The sequence below is a fragment of the Apis laboriosa genome, unplaced genomic scaffold, assembly GCF_014066325.1.
Source record: "Apis laboriosa isolate Shangri-la unplaced genomic scaffold, ASM1406632v1 scaffold1_cov151, whole genome shotgun sequence".
NCBI classification, from domain to species: Eukaryota; Metazoa; Arthropoda; class Insecta; order Hymenoptera; family Apidae; genus Apis; species Apis laboriosa.
The window spans coordinates 4402898-4425166 of NW_025222279.1; the positions used below are offsets into that span (position 1 = coordinate 4402898).

At 25.0% G+C, this 22269-nt stretch overlaps 2 protein-coding genes across 8 annotated transcripts in view; one reads left to right on the forward strand and one right to left on the reverse strand.

Annotated features, from left to right (window-relative positions):
* LOC122712359 (diuretic hormone receptor-like) overlaps positions 1-16273 on the forward strand; it is a 64724-nt gene extending 48451 nt beyond the window's left edge. Inside the window, exons 3-10 of one of the 2 annotated variants that reach the window (XM_043931930.1) lie at positions 4095-4188; positions 6569-6662; positions 6824-6904; positions 7934-8001; positions 9654-9773; positions 12296-12481; positions 14337-14491; positions 15093-16273. In XM_043931930.1, the coding sequence (XP_043787865.1) occupies positions 4095-4188; positions 6569-6662; positions 6824-6904; positions 7934-8001; positions 9654-9773; positions 12296-12481; positions 14337-14491; positions 15093-15237 (943 nt within the window). In that variant the 3' untranslated portion in view covers positions 15238-16273. The remainder of the gene's footprint in view (positions 1-4094; positions 4189-6568; positions 6663-6823; positions 6905-7933; positions 8002-9653; positions 9774-12295; positions 12482-14336; positions 14492-15092) is intronic. The other variant, XM_043931931.1, reaches the window with a different exon arrangement.
* On the reverse strand, positions 13007-22171 carry LOC122712360 (protein RER1). Of its 6 annotated transcripts, none has more exons than XM_043931938.1 (7): positions 21941-22171; positions 20986-21069; positions 20717-20821; positions 20545-20641; positions 20153-20370; positions 19888-19961; positions 13007-13302 (listed from the first exon to the last, which is right to left on the reverse strand). In XM_043931938.1, exons 2-7 carry the CDS (start codon positions 21058-21060, stop codon positions 13284-13286), a joined length of 588 nt encoding a protein of 195 aa, XP_043787873.1. In that variant the 5' UTR covers positions 21061-21069; positions 21941-22171; the 3' UTR covers positions 13007-13283. The 6 variants fall into 6 exon arrangements, with proteins under 6 accessions (XP_043787873.1, XP_043787872.1, XP_043787870.1 ...); XM_043931937.1 differs by having other exon boundaries at positions 19840-19961; positions 21941-22170; XM_043931935.1 differs by having other exon boundaries at positions 19832-19961; positions 21941-22170.
* Between the last annotated feature and the right edge of the window lie 98 nt (positions 22172-22269).

The window sequence follows — 22269 nt, forward strand, 5'->3', positions numbered from 1 at the left end:
AAAATTTTTATCTATTATATCAAGTCATAATCGAAATAAAATTCTATGTATAATATATATATATAATTTTTCTATTATTATATAATATAACTATTATATAATTATAATATAATTATAATATATTATAATATAATATTATATTATATATTAATAAATATTATATTATATAATTATAATATAATATATTATAATTATATAATATAACTATTATATAATTTCTCTATTCTATATATAATTTTATGTATTTTTCTTGATCGATTTTGCATTTCTTCGTTCTTAATTGTCAATCTCGAGAACTTATAAATACATTATGGATATATAGAATGGAGTGGATTAATGAAATGGAGCTTAAATATAGATTTGTCTTATTCTTTAAATATCATGCATACACTGAATATTCATGTCATGCGCATTTTACAGATTTTTGTACATTCAAATTCTTCGTAAAATGCATAATCACTTATAAAATACCATTAATGTAACAAGGATTATAAATAAATACAATAATATTAATCGAAATGCATAAGAAAACTCTGAATACATCATCATCAAATTATTAAAAAACATTATTCAATTATACTACAATTATTAATTCGTATAATATGGGAATGAAAATTCTAATTAAATGAATAACGATAATAAAAATTATTAAAACACGGAATAAAAATTGGGAAGAAACAATAGAATCGTTGATTTACGAAAGGATTAAAGAAAACAGCGGAAACGTTATATCATCAGGAGCAGATTTTTTCTTCGCATCGTTACCACAGGGACCCTCTTCCCTGTGTTTTATTTGATACGCTCTTCCTTTGTTCTCCGTCCATTGCATCCTATGCGCCGTATGAACGCTTAACAATTAATCGGGCTTTTGCAAGGCAACCACTCTCGCGGCTGTTGAAAAGCAATGGATGTTGCGCACCTCGGGATAATTTGCTTTAAATTCGTGCCACCAATTCCCGATTGAACGTTACATAACGGAGAAGAAGATACTTTTGTATCGGTTTTGTGCGAATGAAAAGAACGATGTACGGTTTAATACATTCGATGAAAACACGACTCGTTCGAATTTAAGCGCGAAATCTTGCGAAAAATAATTTCGTACGAGTTTTTACGAGAATTCCATTGCATCCACGAATGTCTTTCGAATCTTCTTTTTCTTTTTTTTTTAATCATCGATATTCTCGAATAATTTTCGTAACAATGGTGATTTATATTATGAGGGTTAAAAAGGAAATTTCGAGTAAAAAAAATTTTTGGCGGGAAGATGAAGTATTTTAAATTTTACTTCGTATGATACGAATTCTGCTGGAATTCGAATTACTTTATACGAAGTGTAGTTTATTTATTGTATATAGAATCATGCCAAAGGAAAAGGATAACACTGAGAGATTAAAAGTAGCAGCTCTTTTTTCATTTCTTGTCCACTATTTCCAATTCCGTCATTAATATCTGACGAAATTAACGCTTCTACTTTATAATTCTAAATATATACATCTTCTAAACGGTTACGTCCTGATAACGGGAAGATAAAATCGGGAGGAATTTAACGAGAAATTATCGTCTCCTCCTTTGTCTTCGTAATATCGTGCAGCTGAAACGATCCTCGCGAAACACAACGCAATACACGAGCGTTACGCCATATCTGATTCAGGAATTACATCGTTGGCTGACATTCATGGACGTAAATCATGGTTCTGGCAAATGGTTCGTTCCTCGTGAAACCTCGTTCCTCGTTGTACCTACGATTCTCCCGTACGCGGCATTTAAATTACGGGATTTTAAATTTACGAAAGAAGGAAAAATTGTTGGTTTATTGGTTAAGTAGCCAAGCTTATTACAGGTAGAAAATGTCTTTGTCAATTCTCTTCTGTTGCGTACTGAATATCTTGAGAAAAAAGAATTTTTTTCAATATCATTTCAAAACTCTATGCAACGTGAAGATTTAAGTAATTGAAAGAAGAAGAAAAAAGAGAAATTAAAAATTAAACATTGATGTAAATAATTTGCATTAAAATCGAAAAAGCATTTGTTTCAATATCATTTCAAAACTCTACTCAACGTGAAGATTTAAGTAATTGAAAGAAGAAGAAAAAAGAGAAATTAAAAATTAAACATTGATGTAAATAATTTGCATTGAAATCAAAATCAACTAAGAAAAAAAAAGAAAGACTTTTTTTCCTCTAATTTATTTTTCTACATATATAACAATGTTTTGCTTATTTGCTTATTTTAAAATATCCTGTACTATTACACGTTTTACATTACATATTTTACATTACATGTTTATATAATTCTGTTTATCGATCCAATATGTATCATATCGTATTGCATGCATATCCCGTTGTGTGTGTACATGACATATTAAAGCTTTGAGTAGTAGGATTTCGGTTAACCAAAGTATTCAATTACATTATCAGGCAATAGCGCGAGAAATAAATTATTATTGGGAATAAAAATCGAATAACAAAGCGAGGAATTTTAGTTAAAATTTGAATAATGAAAAATCTTATTAATTAAAATCGAAAATTACGAATAACAATAACAATGGGAGGGAAGATCTCGAATGTTAAGAAATCCAAAGGTGAAAGCCAATTTCTCCCTCTTCGATATATTTTTACGCACGGAATAATGTTTTCCTCTATTTCCTCTCGTTTTTCCTTTGGCTGGAATAAACAATCGTCCCTTTAAACAAGTAAATTGCGTGCCTTCCGTCCTTTGTATCAACTCTGTGTTGAAAACGATCCACTTAAATGAAAGGAAAGTAGAAATCGAGGAATGCTATTCGTTCGAGTATCCGTGTTCTTTTTCACGGTGTTCCTTGAATTGAATTGAATACAATTTATACGTGGATATTTTTATATTTTATATTTTTATACGTGAAAAAAACGTTTACACAGTTTTTATTCTCAAAGTTTTCTCGTTCACTAAAGTCATAAACGCAATGCAAACTTTCACTTTAATATCACGCAATGAAAAATAATTTTCCTACTCTGTATTGTAATAATAAAATTGTAGTTTAGAAAACTATAATGAAATGTTGTGTTACAAGACTAACTTTGCTATTAAATTGAATTTTTGCAAAAATGAATATTGGTTTTTTTTTTTATAAAAAAAAAAAGACGTGATTTGATGAGAGAATAGGAGAAGAATTTCAATTGAATGTATAACAGAGAATTTTTTTTTTTATCAAATTTCGAAAATAAAAATTCTATTATTTATTTATTTGGAATTGGAAAAATACGATAAAGATAAATTTAATTTAAAAATCTTACTATTTTTAGGATTTGTAAGATTGAATTATTTAAAAAAAAAATGAACGAAAAATAATATTTGGCATAACATACGAAAATTATTCATAAAAAAAGACCGTTTTAAAAAAAAATGTATTTTATTATTACTCAAACAATCATTTTGTTCCCGTGGAACTAGTTCTAATTGAGTTTATTCCACAACATGCAGAATCACAGATTTGCTTAAAATTGTTCTACTTGTAAAGGGTTGTTATGATTTATGTTTGTTAGTTTCCACTGGGTGCACTGATTACAAAGGATTTCTGAATATACAAAACCTGTTTCTACTTTGTAGAACCAATTTTCTTTTGTTACGAATTTTTTCGTTACAATCCGTATGAAGCTGTTATCATTACTTTTTGTTAAAAAATTGTTTTATTATTTCAATATAAAATAATTAATCAGTGATCAATTGGATATAAAGAAACGTTTCTATCTAATTAAATTATTCTTCCGAAAAAAAAAATCTAAATAAAAGATCTCTAGAAAAAAATCATGAGTCAAGTAGTATAAATTAATTATTGATCGAGCAAGTAGAACAGACATGTTATAGCCAACCGAGTAGTATAAGTCGGAAAAGTAGTATCGATCAATCACAAGTGGGATACTAAAGCTCATATATTGATCTTTTCTACTAGTCTAATGATTTATTAAATTTTAAAATGATTTATTTAATTTATTAAGTATTTTCTAATTATTTTATCTACATTTTTAGTTGCCTAATGACTGTCTGTACTACTTGTCTCGCTTAATTTTTTTCCCCCAGTTTCAAATTAATTAACAATCACTTTAATTCTTTTCCAGGGAACTCAGGTGCATTAGGAACAACATACACACTAACTTGATGTTCACCTACATCCTCGCAGACTTTATGTGGATTCTAAACAACGTGATGCAGGTACTTTCATAGAAAATGCTATGTTTTTTTAATGGATAATTCCTTAATGCATTTGTAATTTCTTTCGAAAAAAAAAAAAATAAGCAATTAATCACTTGATGTTAAAAATTTTCAAGAAATCGAATTAAAAATAAATAAATAGGAATTTTGCTTTTTTTCATTTTGCTTCATTTTAGTGACGAAATGATAATGTAAAATGTAAATATGTTGAAATTACGTTGTGACATAGAAATCAGGTTAATCCAGTTAGAAGATTTTTCCATGAAAGAATTTAATTTTGAAATCTTATAAAACTTTTCTCTTTTTCTCTTTCTCTCTCTCTCATTCTCTCTTTCTCTTCGTTTGAAATTTTAGAATTAAAATTCTCTCTTCTACAATAAAATACAATTATTCGCTGAAAAATATATATATCATGCATCAATGTTTGTGAAAAGGAATTAAAGAAAATGAAAATATTCAAGATATTTATTTGATGCAGTACAAAGAGAATTTGCTACCACTTGTTGCTGAAACGTAAAACTAGAATAGAATCTCTTAAAAAAAAAAAATGACCGATAATTTAAATTTTCCGTGAAATTCAAATAAATGATAAATTGACCACTCTGAAAGTTATAATGAATAATTTGAAGCAAAAAATAAAATATCTTATTCACGATTTATTTGTATTTTTCTTCTTTATTTATATTCATTTATTTATAATTTTTATAATATTCGCGAAACCTTCTTTGAAAATATAATTCTCCTTTATTAAACAAGTTGAAATAACCCATGAAATGTTATAACAGCAAATATGCATGAGTTATGAAACATCTCCATCGAGTTAATTATGCTAATTCGATTTATCAACGAGAATTACACAATAATAACATTCACGATTTAAAATAATATATTATATCAGATACATTAAACAAAAGAAATTTTCGCGTATGTATGCTATATTTTATTCCTTTTCCTCATATCGACAAATATTTTCTTCGCCATTTATCATTCTTCTGTTATTTTATTCTCCGATTTCTTTTCAATTTGATATTTTAAAAACAATGTGAAATTTTATTATCACATTTTCCATTTCGATATTTCTTCGTATCATCAACAAAATTTCATAACAGTGTTTCAAAATTGATTTCTCTTTAAAAAGAGATAAATTCACCGGAAAGAAATTTTATATTTTTAGCAAAAGCTCGTGAAAATAATTATTTTATAATTTAGAACGAAAATTAACTTTACGTTACTTTCGTAAAAATTCAAGGAAAAAATACGAAAGTGTGCGCGAGATCTCGATCGCGAAAGTCCAAATTTAAAATTTCAAAATAAAGTTTGTAAGGATATTTCAGGGGCGGGCTTTACATTTTATCGGTGAATTACATGATTTCCTTTCTTGACCGATGAGAGCTAGTTGCCAACGTGACCGGAAACATGTTTGTTCGTCGATGGCGAAACATCTGATAGTCGCGGTAACGAGCCCCAGTGGAAAGGAAAATTAATTACGGCGAAATGGCCGATACGCCTTTGGTTTTTCGATAATTAAAAGGCCGATACGAACGAATGAAATTGGCCTCCGTGTAAAATTCAATTCACCGGCCACTTTTAATTACCAATCCATCCGCCATTTTTATGCTTTCGGTGACATGAATTAACAGACGGGATGGATGAGAGAAAAAAAAAAAAAAAAAAAAAAAAATTATTCCCCGTGTTAAAGATTTTATAATTTAACAAGAATTTTAACGATGTTAAAATTGTGTTAAAAAAAAAAAGAAAGTACGAAATAAAAAAAAGTACGAAAAAAACGAAATAACTTCTTATTAATAACGATAATGAGAAATGTTTTTTATCCGTTTCTACTTTATAAAATATATTATAAAAATAAGTAAATTTAAATCGAGAAATTGAGTAAAAATAGTAGAATAAAGTAATTGTGATCGAATAAAAAAAAAAGTCATGGCCATGATGAAATAAATAATAATTAGATCAATTATTGAAGCGGATAAAACAAATGAAATAAGACAAAGTAAATATAATTTTGCGATGCAGTGTATTGATTAAATTTTTCGTCTTTTTATTAAAAAAAAAAAAAAAAGTAATTCAACAACTTCATTCAAATAATATAAATTAAAAAAAATAAAAACCCAACTTCATGTTTTTCTAAAAAAGATACATTTTTTATCCAACATATTTTCGTTTACTGAATTAAAATGCTAAATTATTTTCTCTAAAGTAGAAACATAAATTTTCATTATGAAGAATAAAATATATACACGTGGAATGTTCAACAAAATTTCTTCGAATTTTTTTTTTTTTTTTTTTTTTTTACATAAACATTCAATCGCATTTACGAAATAATTCTGGCGGGAATTTTGAATCGAACGATCGCTTTTTCCAGGTCTCGATGCAACCCGACGTACCGACTTGTATCGCTTTCCTGTCACTGTTTCATTATTTCCAACTGACCAATTATTTCTGGATGTTCGTCGAAGGTAATCACACTTTTCGATTTCTCGATAATTCTCGAGTATCCACTTATTACGTCATTCGAATCGATTTCACATTTTTCCGAATAATATCTGTTACAAATTTCATTCGTTCATTTATTCATTTTTATTATCCATTTATATTAATCGCACATTTATTCTTTCAGGTCTCTATCTATACCTGTTGGTCGTAAAGACTTTCACGGGCGACAATATCAAGTTGAGGCTGTGTCTTATTATAGGCTGGGGTAAAGTCTCACGATTTTATCTTTTCTTTTCAAAAAAAAAAAAAAAAAAAAAAAAAAAAAAAAAAAATAGACCGTAATAAAATGTCACGAACAACAAAAATATCGCACGTTTAATTTTTTTTTCAACGAATAGATCGTTTCGAAATGACGAGAATGTAGAAATGAAAATTTCGAGAGATCGATTATCGAATATCCGGAATTGACGATTTTTCATTGGATCTGGAATAACGAAGAAGCTAGAACTCGAAGAAACAAGAGTATCATCAACGCTTTATACATTTCGTGCTGTCAAAAAGGAAGAGGAAGTTGCACGAGGAGTAACCTCTACTGTGACTATTTTTTTTTTTTTTTTTTTTTTGCAAAATTCGTATTTCGCACACGAGGTGCGAAGGTTATTCTAATAATCGAGAATATCCTGCTTCCATTGGAAGCATTCCGAAATCAATATCGACCGAAATCAATATCAATATTGAGCTATATACTGCACACGTATCCCTGATGCAAAAAAAAAAAGAAAGAAATTTGAATAAAAGAATAAGAAAAAAAGTACGAGAGATGATAAAAGTTAACGAAGAAGAAACGAGATTCGATGAATAAAATAATGAAGTTTGGAAGGGAAGAAGATGAATTCGCTCGTCATTCCTATAATCCCTCATAGTATGTTATGTCAAAGTGCTTTCCTTTAATTTCCTCCCCTATTTGTTGAACTATTTTACTACGAATATACACTTTGAGCTTTGATCGATTAATACTCAAAGATATCTGAGAAATTCCATTATCCTAGATGTAATTTATAATAATTTTGTAACAAATGTTTTAACTTTAATTAATAATATTCGCTTTAATTATTATTAAAAATCTTCTTGATCGAAAATATCAATTATTCAATTTTCTTTTTAACGTAAGAAAAATAATAAAAATTAATCTCATTTCTTGTAACTTATTGAATATAAGTTATTCTAATTCTGTCAAGTGTGTGATGACTCGTTGTCAATATATTTTGCATAAACAAGATCGATATAATTTCAGGTATACCGGTTCTGTTTATCACCATGTGGTGCATCGCCAAATCACTGGACCAGAGCGCAACGAGTCAGGTACGAGGAAATAACTCATAACCATTGCGTGAATCATAATTATCGTACAAACTTTGCCCAAACTTCGAGGTGTCGCGTAATTTTAATTAAAATCGCAAAATTTTTAGATGGTCTTAATAATTTTTATTTCAAACTGATAAAATCAAGCCACGTAAATTCTCCAAGAGAGATTCTCTCGATATTCAGCAATTAATTTTCTAATAATTCTCTTCTGAATCAGGATATAATATTGAAAGATACGAGAAGTGTAAGAATATTGAAAAACTATATAATAATGAAAACTTTTTTAATACCTTTATCTTCGTTCTTTTTCCAAATAAAAATCTCTAAATCGATCTTGAATCAAAAAAAAAAAAAAAAAAAAAAAGGAAACATAGTTTCCACATATTTTAAAAGAAACTTATGTAAAAATTTTAAGAAAATGGGATTTTTTAATATCGTAAACTCATATAAGAAAAATAACACGTCTTATCCTATGTATGATATCAAGAAAGAATGCCCGAGATCAAAAATCCAAGGGATTCTGTCGACGTATCAATTTCCGGTGCTAGTATCGGGAAATATTGGATAAAAGTTTCGAGACACGATCCACAATGATGACAACGTGACATAAAGAGAAAAAAGAAATCGATACAAAATAGGAAGAGAAAGAGATAATTCCTTCTAGTCAATATACATATATATCACGAATATACTTAATGTGTGATGATAAATTGACACTTATTACGTGATCATTTTTATCGTGGAAGAGGAATTTGATCGTCTTGTTGATTTTCTTTTGCTTTTTTGTGATTAAAAATTAATAATAATAATACATTAAAAAAAGATTTCAGCATTGATCTCTTAATATTACTTTTCTTACATTTTTATACCAATAAAAAGTGAAGAAATATCGAATAGAATTATTAATAAAAAATGAAGTTGAATAAGAGTAACACGATAAGATCACGATGTTACATAAGTGACTCCAGGGACGGAGTCTAGTTTCGAAGTTCAATATCAAATTTCTTTGAATTCTCACAAAGTTTAAGTTTTATAGAGTTGGAAAAAGGTGCAGTGTTGATGCATCATTGCTATATCTCTCTATAAGCAATGTCGCAGAGATAAAAGTTTCGTTTTTCATTTCTGAAGAAATTGTTTCAAACCGATTGAACTTCTCCTATCTCGATTCTAAATAAAACTAAAAATTTTTATAAATCTAATTTTTATAAATCTATTAATTCCTTCGATGTTATTTATATTAATCCAAACTTCCATAACTTCTATAACCGTTTCTCAACTCATCTCACGTTGTCCAAATTTTCCCTAACAGTCTGACGTCTCAATAATTGAATAACTTGTATCAGACAATTTCCACGAATTTGCATGAGCTCATCGTGCAACAACCTCTCTCATCAATACCTTTAATTTTCTCAAAGGAAACTCGTATCCACGTGGATACGTTAATTACGTTTCTCTTTCTCGTCATGCAACGTGACTTTTCCAACATTCTTGGAAAATAATTGAAATTAACGAGGTGAAAATGAAAATCATCGAGAAACGAGATATTTCTCGCTGATTATCCACGAGGAAAAGAACGTGTTTGTCCCGTAAAATTAAACTCGAGAATTGGCCCAGTTTCAACTAATAAATATAACTTACGATGTTCACAGGATATTGCGCTAGGCAAACATTGTCCCTGGATGGTATCGCATGCTTATGACTGGTTTTACCAAGCCCCAGCTATTTTGGTTCTTTGCGTGAACGTCGTGTTCCTCTTTATGATAATGTGGGTAAGTACGTGTGAATTCCTGATCTCGATCCATTGAATGAGAGAAACAAACGTGAATGATAAAGAATAATGATACGAGAAGAGATATTTTGTCGAATTCTGAAATATTTCTGAAATATGTATATGTGTACGTGTAATGGTATATATGTTTAGAAATAGGTAAATTTAAATTAACATAAAATAACGTTACAATAAATAATATCGTTATTCTAAGAGGATTTATGTCGCGTATAGTTTTAATAACGTAATAGAAAATTAATATTAAAATTAGATAAAACATTAGAAAATCTAAAATATAAATAAAAAAAAATAGAATAAAAATTGTCCATTTACTTAAATATCAAAAGATATATATAAGGTATAAAAATTCAATGAAATGCGTTGGGATTTTCAATCAGAAATTGATATTATCTTTTAAGTATATAAATTTGAGGATTAAATATAGATAAGGAAAGCAAATAGAAGAAGAAAAATAAAATTAATTGATAAAAAAAATATTGAAATCACTGCTATCTAAAGTGCAGATGAAAGTAATATAAACAAGGAGAGCAAATAGTGAGAAGGATGGAAATAGATTAAAAATATTGAAATCAGCGCCATCTTTAGAGTGCCGCAAATGAAACACAGAAAAAAGAATAGAAAATAGTGGAAGAAAGATAGAGATAAGGTAGAATGAACTATTAACGCCATCTCTATGTAAATGAATATAATAGCTTGACATCGCTTTTTAAAATTTTAAAATATAACTTTTCTATTGCAATAATCATCACATGACATTTCTAAGATGTTTCACAACGGATATTAATAAAGTATATTGATGAAACGATATCTATTGTTTACTTTGAATAATCAACATATCCAAAAGAAATAACATAAGTTTAGATTAGATTACACATATTGCGTAATTTTTAACTTGATTTCTAAAAAATTAATTTTTGAAAAATCGATATCAATTACCAAATCTCGTCACGATGACTACATCTGAGACCCATCTGAAATTAAAAAATAAAAATAAGATATTATTAAAAATTAATGATTAAATTTGAACAAATTAGAAAAACGTAAAACGTGAAAAATAAATTAAAATAATGGTTAAAAGGGATATAAAACAAATAAGAAATAAATATTATATATAAATAAATCTAAACATTTTGATCTTTAGAAAAGTTTGTTATATTTGTCGCTTGCAATTTATCTCACATTATCCAACGATGAAACTTAATCTAATTTAATCTAAATCTTAAATCTATTGGCATTATCAAAAATATATTTCACTATTATTTCACTATTTAAAACGAAATAAGAAAAATTTAATTAATTATTGAATTTATATCAACAAATATCAGCTCTAATTATTGCTAAAACGAAAAAAAAAAAAAAGAAAAAAAACAAATATAAAAGAATGAATTCAACAAGAATGATTCAACAAGAAACAATATAAAAAACATAAAAAAAAAAAAAGAAAAAATAACGAAGAAATTAAAAAAATTCCAAATTCGGAATTCAATTAAAAATCAAGAGTTAATGTAAATTAATGATAAAATAAAATGTTAAAAGTCAAATTAAATAAAATTGAAATTAAAAATTGAAAGTAAATTTAAAGTTAAAATATATTAAAAATCAAAATTAAAAATCGAATTCAATTGAAAATTAAAATTAAATTAAAAATAAAAAATTAAAATTAACAATAAAAATTAAAAATTAAAATTTAATAACAAATTAAATAATAAACAATAAATAATAAATAATAATATAGTAATTCTATTAATTTATAATTAATATTATATGTATAAATTATAATTGAAAGATAATTTTTAATTTGATTGGATCGATAGAATCGATGTTTCTCTCTCGATAGCTCGAGACGAACTAAATGTTAAGCCGTAATATTCTTTCTCCGACATTAAGCGTACGCCGCGCGCGAGATCACGACAGATAAATTTAAATATATATTACAAAATCTATATCGATAAATGATTTTTCTATTATAATTTATCAATTATTTAATAATTTTTATATTTTTTATTGTTAATATATATCATCAACAATTGATTACAATTATTAATGTTACTGTTTACATATTTTTTTATAAGGAAAATTGCATTTATATTTCTATGGCATTTTTCAGTTGTTTTCATAATATTTTTACATCGTTTTTGAATAAAATAACTATAAAAATAGTTCCATTTTCTTTTTCATATTATATTTTTTTAAATAATACATGAACGTAAAAATTATGTAAAAATAGTGTATAATGATTAGTACAGTTTTTAAATTTCAATTTATAATATACTAATTTCTTTGTTTCTAGATTAAAATTTCCATAATTTTTTTATATATAAATAAATAAATCATACTTTTCCATTTTTAAATCTTATATATATATATATATATATATATATTTTTCAATATTTCAAAATTTAAAATTTTTAAAAAACATCCAAAAATCAAATTCCAACCCATATCATGGAATTTATTTTTCTCTTGTACTACACTTCCCTTGTAAAATTTTCTTTTCTGCAGGTGTTGATAACGAAGCTCTGGTCCGCGACGAACGTGGAAACTCAGCAATACAGAAAAGCGAGCAAAGCATTGCTGGTTCTGATACCGCTCCTCGGAGTGACTTACGTCTTGGTGCTAACAGGACCCACCGAGGGTCAGGTTGCTAATGCATTCTCCTACGCTCGAGCTGTGTTACTTTCTTCCCAGGTAATGCGACCAGGAAAAAGTATATCTCGTTACAAAAACTTCGCCTCGCTTGGAAGGAAAAAATTCAGAAAGAAAGTGGTTCATCGCGAAATGTTACTTCCACTTTTGATCAAACGTGAATATACGTTTGAATATATGTTTGAGAATTCTCTTTGATCCTTGTTTAATTCTCTTTATCTTCTGTTCCGTGAACGTTTAATGCGAGAAGACAATTTTAAGACGATTTTTTTCACGTTTGTTCGATTATAAAAATTGAAGAAAAAATTCAATTTATTGGATTTTTATTTTTTTATTCTTTGATTTTTGAAAGATTAATTAAGGATTTTAGATTTTAGATATTAGATAAGATATCGATTTCGAGTTTTAATAAGAGAGAATAAATAAAATTGAAAATTTGGATAATATTAAAAATGGCCGATTTTAATTTTTCCAAAGATTGTTTTTTTGTGAATTGCAACGGTTTAATATTTTTTTTCTTCTATACTGTACTTCTAATCGTACTAATTAATACAGATACAATGTTTATTTATTATTTGTGCTTATTCATAAATGTATGATATTTACAATTTGTATTTAACATATTTGTACATTATCATATCAGTAAAATCTCTTATTTTTTCAATATTTCTTTCTATCAATGAGAATTTATACGAACGTATCTTATATAATCGAGAATTGATTCTTTTTATTTTTTGTAATAAAGTCGTACAATTTGGGAAAAAAATTAATTTGTGTTGTTGTTGTTTAAATTTTGAAACTTATGAAATTTTAATTCCTGATTTTGGAGTCTTTCTTTTCCTCGTTAGTGCCAAGATTTTTTTCTGAAACAATAGAAAAAGATACATTGAAATTTTTATAAAGAAACATAATAACTGAATTTATAATGGAAAATTAATAATAATTTCTTAAAAAATTAAAAAAAAAAAAGAAAATTTAAGAAAAGATTCAAAAAAATGTTACTAAGATGGAGGGCCTTTCGACAATTCAAATGTTTAAAAATTGTTTATTTTAAAAGAATTTCTATTCTCTCCACAGAAACGAATTCTTTTCAAATATTTTTTCATAAATTCTTTTGATATTTCATTTAAAATGGCGAATTTTGAAACCTCATAGATCTTAATATGTACTTATCTCTAAGAAAATCTGGCAAGTTTTATATAAAATTCATATAATATATTTATATAATTTATATTTATATAATATATTTATATATTTATATAAAATTTATATATATATATAATTTTATAGACATACCATCAATTAATATCTCTTTTACAAAATTTTTTTTTTCATATTATCTGTTCCTTCGAATTAAAATCTAAACTTGTTCTTTGCGAACAAAGAAAAATTTTGTATATATCAATTTCATTGTTAAAAAAAAAAAATTTATAATAATTCGAAAATAATTCTACAAATAAGAAAAAAATTCTTAAAATTAAAAAATAAAAATATATATATTTGGAATAAAGAGTTTTTATAATGTCCTTGGAGTATTAAGTAAAAGAGTTAAAATATTTTATATATGATATTCTGATAATAATCTTTACAAAAAAAAAAAAATTTTTAACAATTAACATTCTCGACTTAATTTCAAATTTTATTAATTAATCTTAATTATTCGAAACTTTAAAATTCTCTGTTCAACTTTTCATTCTCAATCTGTAATAGAATTATTATTAATAGATAACAATAGTAATAGGTAGAACTATTATTAATAAGTAACAAATTGATTAAACACAAAGTCCACGACAGAGTAAAAAAATCAAAACTTCAAAAATTAACTTTCCTTCAAAAATAATAAAAATGCTAGGAGTACCAATATCACATTTGAAATACAAATATTTAACATTTTCAGGGACTATTCGTCGCATTGTTTTACTGTTTCCTGAATACCGAGGTACGAAACACGGTGAAAAGCCACATCGAACGTTGGACCACAGCCCGCGATCTGGACACAGAAAGAAGGTATTATAACAATTGGTCTCCCCGTTCAAGAACAGAGAGTATAAGGTATTCTATTCCCTTAATCCGTCTAATAAATCACTTAACTCTCATTTAACCTCTTTTGACGTCGTTCAATTTTCGTTCAAGGAATATTTTCATTGGGTCACGAATAATACATTTGAAAGTAAAACTTTCGAGAATTTCTCTCGAGAGTTTATTTTTCGCTAATGGACTCTGCATCGAGCATAAAAATTATATAATAATATTTCGTAATCGTCCACTTGCGAAAAACAACTTTGGAGGATTAATAATTATAATATATTCGAGAATAAAATTCTCGAGAATTATCATTCGCTAGTGGATACCGCGTTGAAACTTCTAATTTCTGAACAATGCAATGCAATGCCCATTTGTAAGAAATACTCTCGAGAGAAACTCTTCAAAGTTTTATTCTCAAATGTATTCATACCTTTCGTTCGAAAAAAATAAAAAAAAAAAAAAAACTCGCTACGAACAATTGCGATTATGCGATTTTCGCGAGTTGAATCGTTATTTAAAGTATCAATTTGTATAGATAGAATATAATGATGAAAAGTTAAAACGCTTAAATGGGGACGATTTAATATACTTAGACGTTTTTGGATTTCGTTAACGATTTAATTTACAGATTATACTGTCCACCATCGAATCCATACAGAAAAAGGGATTCATCTGTAAGCGAGACGACGACCACAACCGTTGTTGGATTAAACTCGACGACCACATTTCTAGATAAATCGAAGAAAGCGATCTCGGAGGATATGAACGAATAAGAATGATTTTGATTAAAGAAATTTCGTTGAAGAATCGATTAATCGTTGAAAAATATTTCAAGCTGCATGCACTTGAAAAAGAGACACTCGAAAACTGAATCTAACATCTAAAAGAATAACTCTATTTTATTTCTTTATTTCGTATAAATCGTTGACTCTTTTTTTAATCTGATATTTGGAGAGTGAAATGCCTATCTGATGAGATGGGAAATCGTTGTTTATTATTTAAAAAAATATGTTTGCGAATTTTTCATAGTTATAGGGAGGAATATGGATTAGAAAGTGAATTAATTATTGTGAATGTTATAAACGATGAAAGCAAGAGGGAATAATAACTGAAGGAGAAAAAGATTGAAGATATATATCTTGTTAAAGAATTGTTTATGAAAGAATCGAAAAAAAAAAATGTGAAAATATTTATTTATTAATTTATAGCTTATGCTATATATATGTGCCTGCTTTTTGATATTTTCATTTTCTCTCATTTTCAGTTAGAACTAATTTTTACTAGATTCTTGAATCATTTTTCTTTTTTGCTTTGTTTTACATATAATCACATTTAATGTACAAATATTTTATGATACAAATTGATTGTGAATTGACGAGTACATTTTATATATATATATAAATATTTGTTTATACATATATATATATATATATATATATATATTTGTTTTCTTCATTTTCGCAATAAATTTAATAAAACAATATTGATTTAATTTCATTCATATATAAAAATATCCGAAAACAAATGCAATAAAACGATACTTCAAATGAAGTGATCAATTCTTTCAACCTTTTCGTTGATTTTAGTTTTACAATCAATCCTTTCTTTCATAATATATTTACATATACATATATATTTATAAGATTACCAATAATTAATTAACTTTACAATCTGTATCTCCCTAAAAAATACTTGTATCAAAACATTTAATATAAAATATAAAACTGCTTCTTTTTTGCGAGATAACAAATCATTTAAAAAATGTTTAATCCCTTTGATTTCTGTTAAAATACAAATGAAGAAAAATGCTTAATAAATCTTTGAAATAAAAATATTAAATTTATCTTTCATTCTTTAAAAATTGAATTAAAATTGAATTAAAAATTTAATAAAAACAGAAAAATAAACAGACGAAAATAAAAGTATTTTTCAAATTCTTAGCGATGCAAGGGGTGAATCTGTATTAAAAAAAATGAATCAAAAATGTAGAGCAACGTCTATTCTGAATAAATTACTATATATAGATACTTCTCGATAAAATAACAAAGTAAAAATTAAAAGAAATGAAAAATTAATTTGCAAGATAGTTTATAATTCTTGCACAATTACTATAAATTTTATCTGGATTATTTTAAAATAAATATCACGATTATAATTAGAATAAATATTAATAATAAATTTAATTAATTTAACAGATTAAGTAAATAAAAATTTTATGCGTTAAAAATATGTTAATTTAAATATTTAGATTTTATCAGATATGTTAACTATACAAATTAATAATTCTAAACTTTCGATCAGTAGTGTGGATAGATTCACCCCTTAAGCTGTACCACCAGTTTTGCGACATATATATGTATCGATTCGTAAGGAATGGTTGGAGAAATTAAAAAAGATCCTAAGATATGCGGCAATGAGTTAACATTTTTATTTCGAATTACCATTAGGAAAAAGATGCCCTCTCATTCTTTCCCATTCATACATCCATTCATGCTCGTCACTTTCGCCTCCCTTCACACTCGCTTCCCTTTATATTTTTCCTCTTTCCTTCTTTTTTTTTTCTTTCCCTTTCTTTAATTTCTTTATTTCATTTTAACGTAATGCTCAGGCTCAAGAAAAACGCGAACGCGTTCGTATTCGGAGGAAAATCAATTTCGCTGTTTTAAATTCTACGACACCCATCACCAAATTTCCACGGGAGGACTCCTGTAAAAAAGAAAAGTTTGTGAGAATTTTTTTTTTTTTTTTATCCATTTCGTTTCTTCATCATCCAGAACATGGTACAATCTTTATCTTATCAATCTTTTTATCGACAATTTATTAAATGATAATGATATTTAAAATGAATTATAAATATGAAATAAAGAAAAAGAAAAAAAATTTCTTGAGAAAAATTTGCAAATAAAACTGGCTAAAATTTATATATATATTGGTATGAATAAATTATGTTAACGTATCTAAGATTATGTATTTTAAAATTTATTAATATCATTCAATATATGTGATAAATATATATGAATATATTCTTTTATATTTATTATAAATATATTATAATAAATAAATTATATAAAAAGTTATTTTAAACTACTATTAAAACTATTTCTAATTATTTTACCCAGTTTCTATTTGCAATTGAAAAAAAAAGGTAAATAAATAAAAGAATCATAAAAAATTTCTTTTTCAAAAAAATATTCATCTATACTATAGTATGTGTTGATATCTCTGGTGCAAATTTACATAGAAAAAAAAAAATCTTAAATATTAAAAATTCTCTCAAATTATTTTTTAAATAAGTTAAAGCACAATTTATATATCCATAAAAAGAAATACAAGAACTCTCCTTTTCTATTATTAAGTATTTACATCTATTAATAATTAAAATTTAAAAATTTACAATAACAAATAACATTTGAAAAAATAAAAATTTTTAAAACTTAACTATATTACAATAAAAAATATATAAACCGTTTATGTTAAATATTTTTTTCTTTTTTCGTTTTAGAAATATAAAATAAAGAAAAAATAAATAAAATTAATAATAAAATATTTATAAAACAAATATCACGTGTCAAGATTGAATAAGAGAGAAAAAATATTTATTATTATAACAAATTGTTAATGGAAACATTATTTATTTTGACTCCATTGCGAGAAAGTTTTGTTGAGTATCGAAAATATATTGTAAATACGTATTAACAATCGCTTCCGTAAAACATTGGGCATCATTATATTCCCAAATTCGTGTACATATCGCAAAATTTTTCATTTTACCTTATTTAATGATATCAAATGACCGATTACCATATTTTATATCTATTAAGATTTATAAAATGGTGTTACACAAAATTTTATGCGTGTGCATGTAGCTATACAAAATTTTAAGAATATTACATTATGATCGACATTATATTATGAAATAATGATTTAACTATCTTTGGAAAAATATGACATATATATATATATATATACATATATATGTATAAAAGACAAAGTAATATTATGCCCGGTAACAAGAACACGTTACTTGGGATTTAAATTTTGTCCAAAGATCCAAAAAGATAATTGTTATTAAGTAATTATGAGATGAAAGATCGAAGAAATGGTACCTGATATGTCTTGAAAACTTTATTTTGATATTCAAATATAATTGAGCAAACTTGTACTTTATACATATTAAAGTTTGATATAATCTAAAGTCATTGATATTAAAATGATTAAAAAATATTAGAAAAATGAATAATAAACACATTTAAAAATCATAAAATAATTCGAAAATTTTTTGGGCAATATTTAAATATAGTACAATATATATTTATAAACTTTAATAAATAAAAATAATATAATTTCTTTTAACTTATGAAATTGATATAATGTAAAACATTGTGATAAAATAACATGAAAAATGATCTTTGGACCTTTAGAAATTATCCCTTTTAATAACGCTATTTATTATTTATTTACTATGCATCAGACGATCCATGAATGTTTATTAAATAACTTCGTATATACAAATTTATATAGAAACAAATTAAAGCAAAATTGTGAATGGTATGCGTTATTTCATTAAATGTGTTGTTTTAAACTATCATTTAATATACATCTATCAATGTAAGAACACAATTTTATTAAGACATTATGTCTTATGTTTTATATTAAACTAAATTGGACTAAATTATTTCATAATAATAAATCCGTTTGATAGAAAGAATTAAATGCCATCTATCACGAATTATAATATATACTATAAGCAGTTGGAAAGATTTCGATTTTTTTTTTAATAAAGAAAAAATTTGTAAAATTAATCAATTTGAAATATATTCTTATTAGCGAAAAGAAAACTAATTTGTAGTCATTATTTTTAATAAATACCATTATTTTTAGATGATAAAATCAATAGGATAAATTTCAAATAAAATTTAAATATATAAGGAAAGATGTAAGAAACAATAGAATTCTTCTATATGAAATGTTCATAACGAAAAATGTATTAAAAAAGAGAAAAACGATATTAGTTTTGAGATTACGAATCTTACATGTATGAATTATTTTTGTTTTCTTTACATTCAATGTTAATTTAATATTATATTAACAATTGCTGTATTGTTCATATCATTACGTGACCACTTTATATAACCTAACAATACTTTATACAAGTTTTTATAATACAAATATATTACGCGACAATTCAGTTTATATACCACATAACATTATACTTTTAGTGTTACATCTTTCATGAATTAAACCTTTCCTTATACAAGGCAATGATTTTATTCATATATAATGTCATTGATAAAAGAATCTATTTGCTTTTAAATTTAAAAATTTTTTTTTTCCATTGTGATATTGGGAAAATAGAAATCTACACACTTATGCACCTCCATCAACAAGCATACTTCACACCTATTCACTTTGAAGGTATTAACCTCGAGGTATCCTCGTGATTCTGGTACTTTGGTTTTCCATGAGTGAACGGCAGGTATCTGTATTTGATCATATGCTGCAAATAAATTTCAAAATAAATATTTTAATAAATTTTCTTATATATTATTTTTTCTTAATAATTTATCAATAATCAATTTTATAATATATATATTATAATATTATAAATTTAATTAATTTATATAAAAAAATTAATTTAAAATAACACAAAAAAAATATCATAAATCAAATTATAATATACGATTTTACCTTTATTTGACGCTTCATAGTAATGCAAAATAATGTTATGAAATACATAACAAGTATGGGCCAAAATACTGGTACATTGAAGCAATCAAACATAGTACATATCATAGCAATAACTGTAGATTTCATCACAGAATACCAGAATTTAAATTCAGGTAACCTTCTAATAAATGGCCTAAATTCTTCATTAGATCTTGTAGGTAACTCTGGTCCTTCACCATCTATTAAAAAATTTCTGTTAAAAATTTGTTGTGAAAATAAAAATTAAAATTGTTTTAAATATTAAAATTATATAAAATTATAATCACTATATGAAATTTTGAAGCATTATAATTTAATCTTATAATATTATTAATAAATAGTAATTTTCATAAATACTATTTATAAACACTCACCATCAAAATCCATTGCAGGATCAATTTTAGGAGTAAGGAATGCTATGAATAAATTTAGATGATAAATTGCTAATGCATATGTGACAATATACCATCCCTAAAAATATAAGCATAAAAATATATCTGAATCTTTTTAAATTAATCATTCATTTTCAAAACAACAATAACTTACTTCTGACAAAAATATACGCAAGAAAAAAACAAATATGAGAAAGAGAGCAACTGCCCATCTTGATACTACGTGAGGTGTCCAAAGATCCAAATATCTTTGATATAACTGTAATATAAATATATTCATATATTACTAAAATTGAAAACTTTAATAATACTGAATACTGTTAATATTTAAAAGATTACTTATAAAAAATAAGAATTATATTAAAACTTATAAAATAAAAAAAAAATTAAAACAATAAAATTTCAAAAAATTTGAATACATACTTGTGATATTCTTCCTATTGCTTGACTGAAAACATTTCGTCTTGCAGGACCACCCAGATGCTCATCTTGCATCATTTTACCTTTCTACGATAAAATTTTTATTTTAATTATGAATCTTAAATATCATCTAAAAATATTATAAATATATAAAAATCATTTTATATTAATTATATCTTTATTAAATTAAATATTAAAGATAAATAAGATTAAAAATATATATAGTGAATATTAAAAAAATAAATAAAAAGTAAATATTTATTATAAGTAATCAGATATTAAATAATGTTAATTCAATTTATAACTCAAAATTATAAACTACAAAATAAAATAAAATAGAAATCAGAATCAGAATTATATTTTATTTTATTGACTTTATTAAAAAAACATTAAAAACTTCTATTTATATTGATAAATTTGATTAAATATTTAATTACAGTAAATATATTTTTGTTATATTATTAAAAATATTTTCAGATAATAAGAAATAAAATTGTATAATGTATTCTAAAAAATTTTAGATTAATATATAAAAAAATATATAAAAAATATAATCATAATAAAAATACTTGTTGAATATTCGAATATATAAAATTCCTATTTATAAGTACAATTTTTAATAATAAAGGAAATTAATATATCGAAATATTAAAATCAATTATTAAAACCGAAAAACAAGATTGCTGTAATATAAGTCTTCTCAAATAATAGTTTGATCAAATGTTTTTATCAAACACTAACTTAAAATTTATATTAATTTTCATAATTCTATTTATTAATTCTATCAAAACATTTTTTTAAATAATTAAGAAGATTTAATTAAAATATTAATAGTATTTTCATATAAATTCTCAATAGCATGAAATAAACTGAACGATGTGCACATAACCTCCTCATTTTACAATTATCCGAAATTCAATTGTAAATTACAGATAAAACCAAAATAAATAACATTTACCTAAGGTATTTGTACGTTTTCAGCCAATCTTCGCGATTAATTCGCTGTTTATTTAGTTAAAAAAAAATAACACGTCACAACATTAATGGCATGCTATGATTAGACGTACTATAGAATTTGCAAGGTGTTTCAACTTATCTTTTTGATATCGTGTCATAAAACCGGACAACCATTAAATCTGATTCTTATGTAACGAATAATATAATTTACATCAATTTATGATTGGTAAAACATTTAAATTAAAGTTACCAATTTAATTTTTTAGAACACATAATGAAATCGAATATATAAATATAATTTATACAACAAAATGGCTTCCTCATAAATGG

Coding starts and splice junctions, on each gene's coding strand:
- LOC122712360 (XM_043931932.1), bottom strand. CDS start 21,060: ATGATGCAAGATGAGCATCTGGGTGGTCCTGCAAGACGAAATGTTTTC. Junction 20,371..20,544: donor TCCTGCAATGGATTTTGATG/GTGAGTGTTTAT, acceptor ATTTTTTAATAG/ATGGTGAAGGACCAGAGTTA. Junction 17,171..19,887: donor AATCACGAGGATACCTCGAG/GTTAATACCTTC, acceptor TCTTTTTTACAG/GAGTCCTCCCGTGGAAATTT.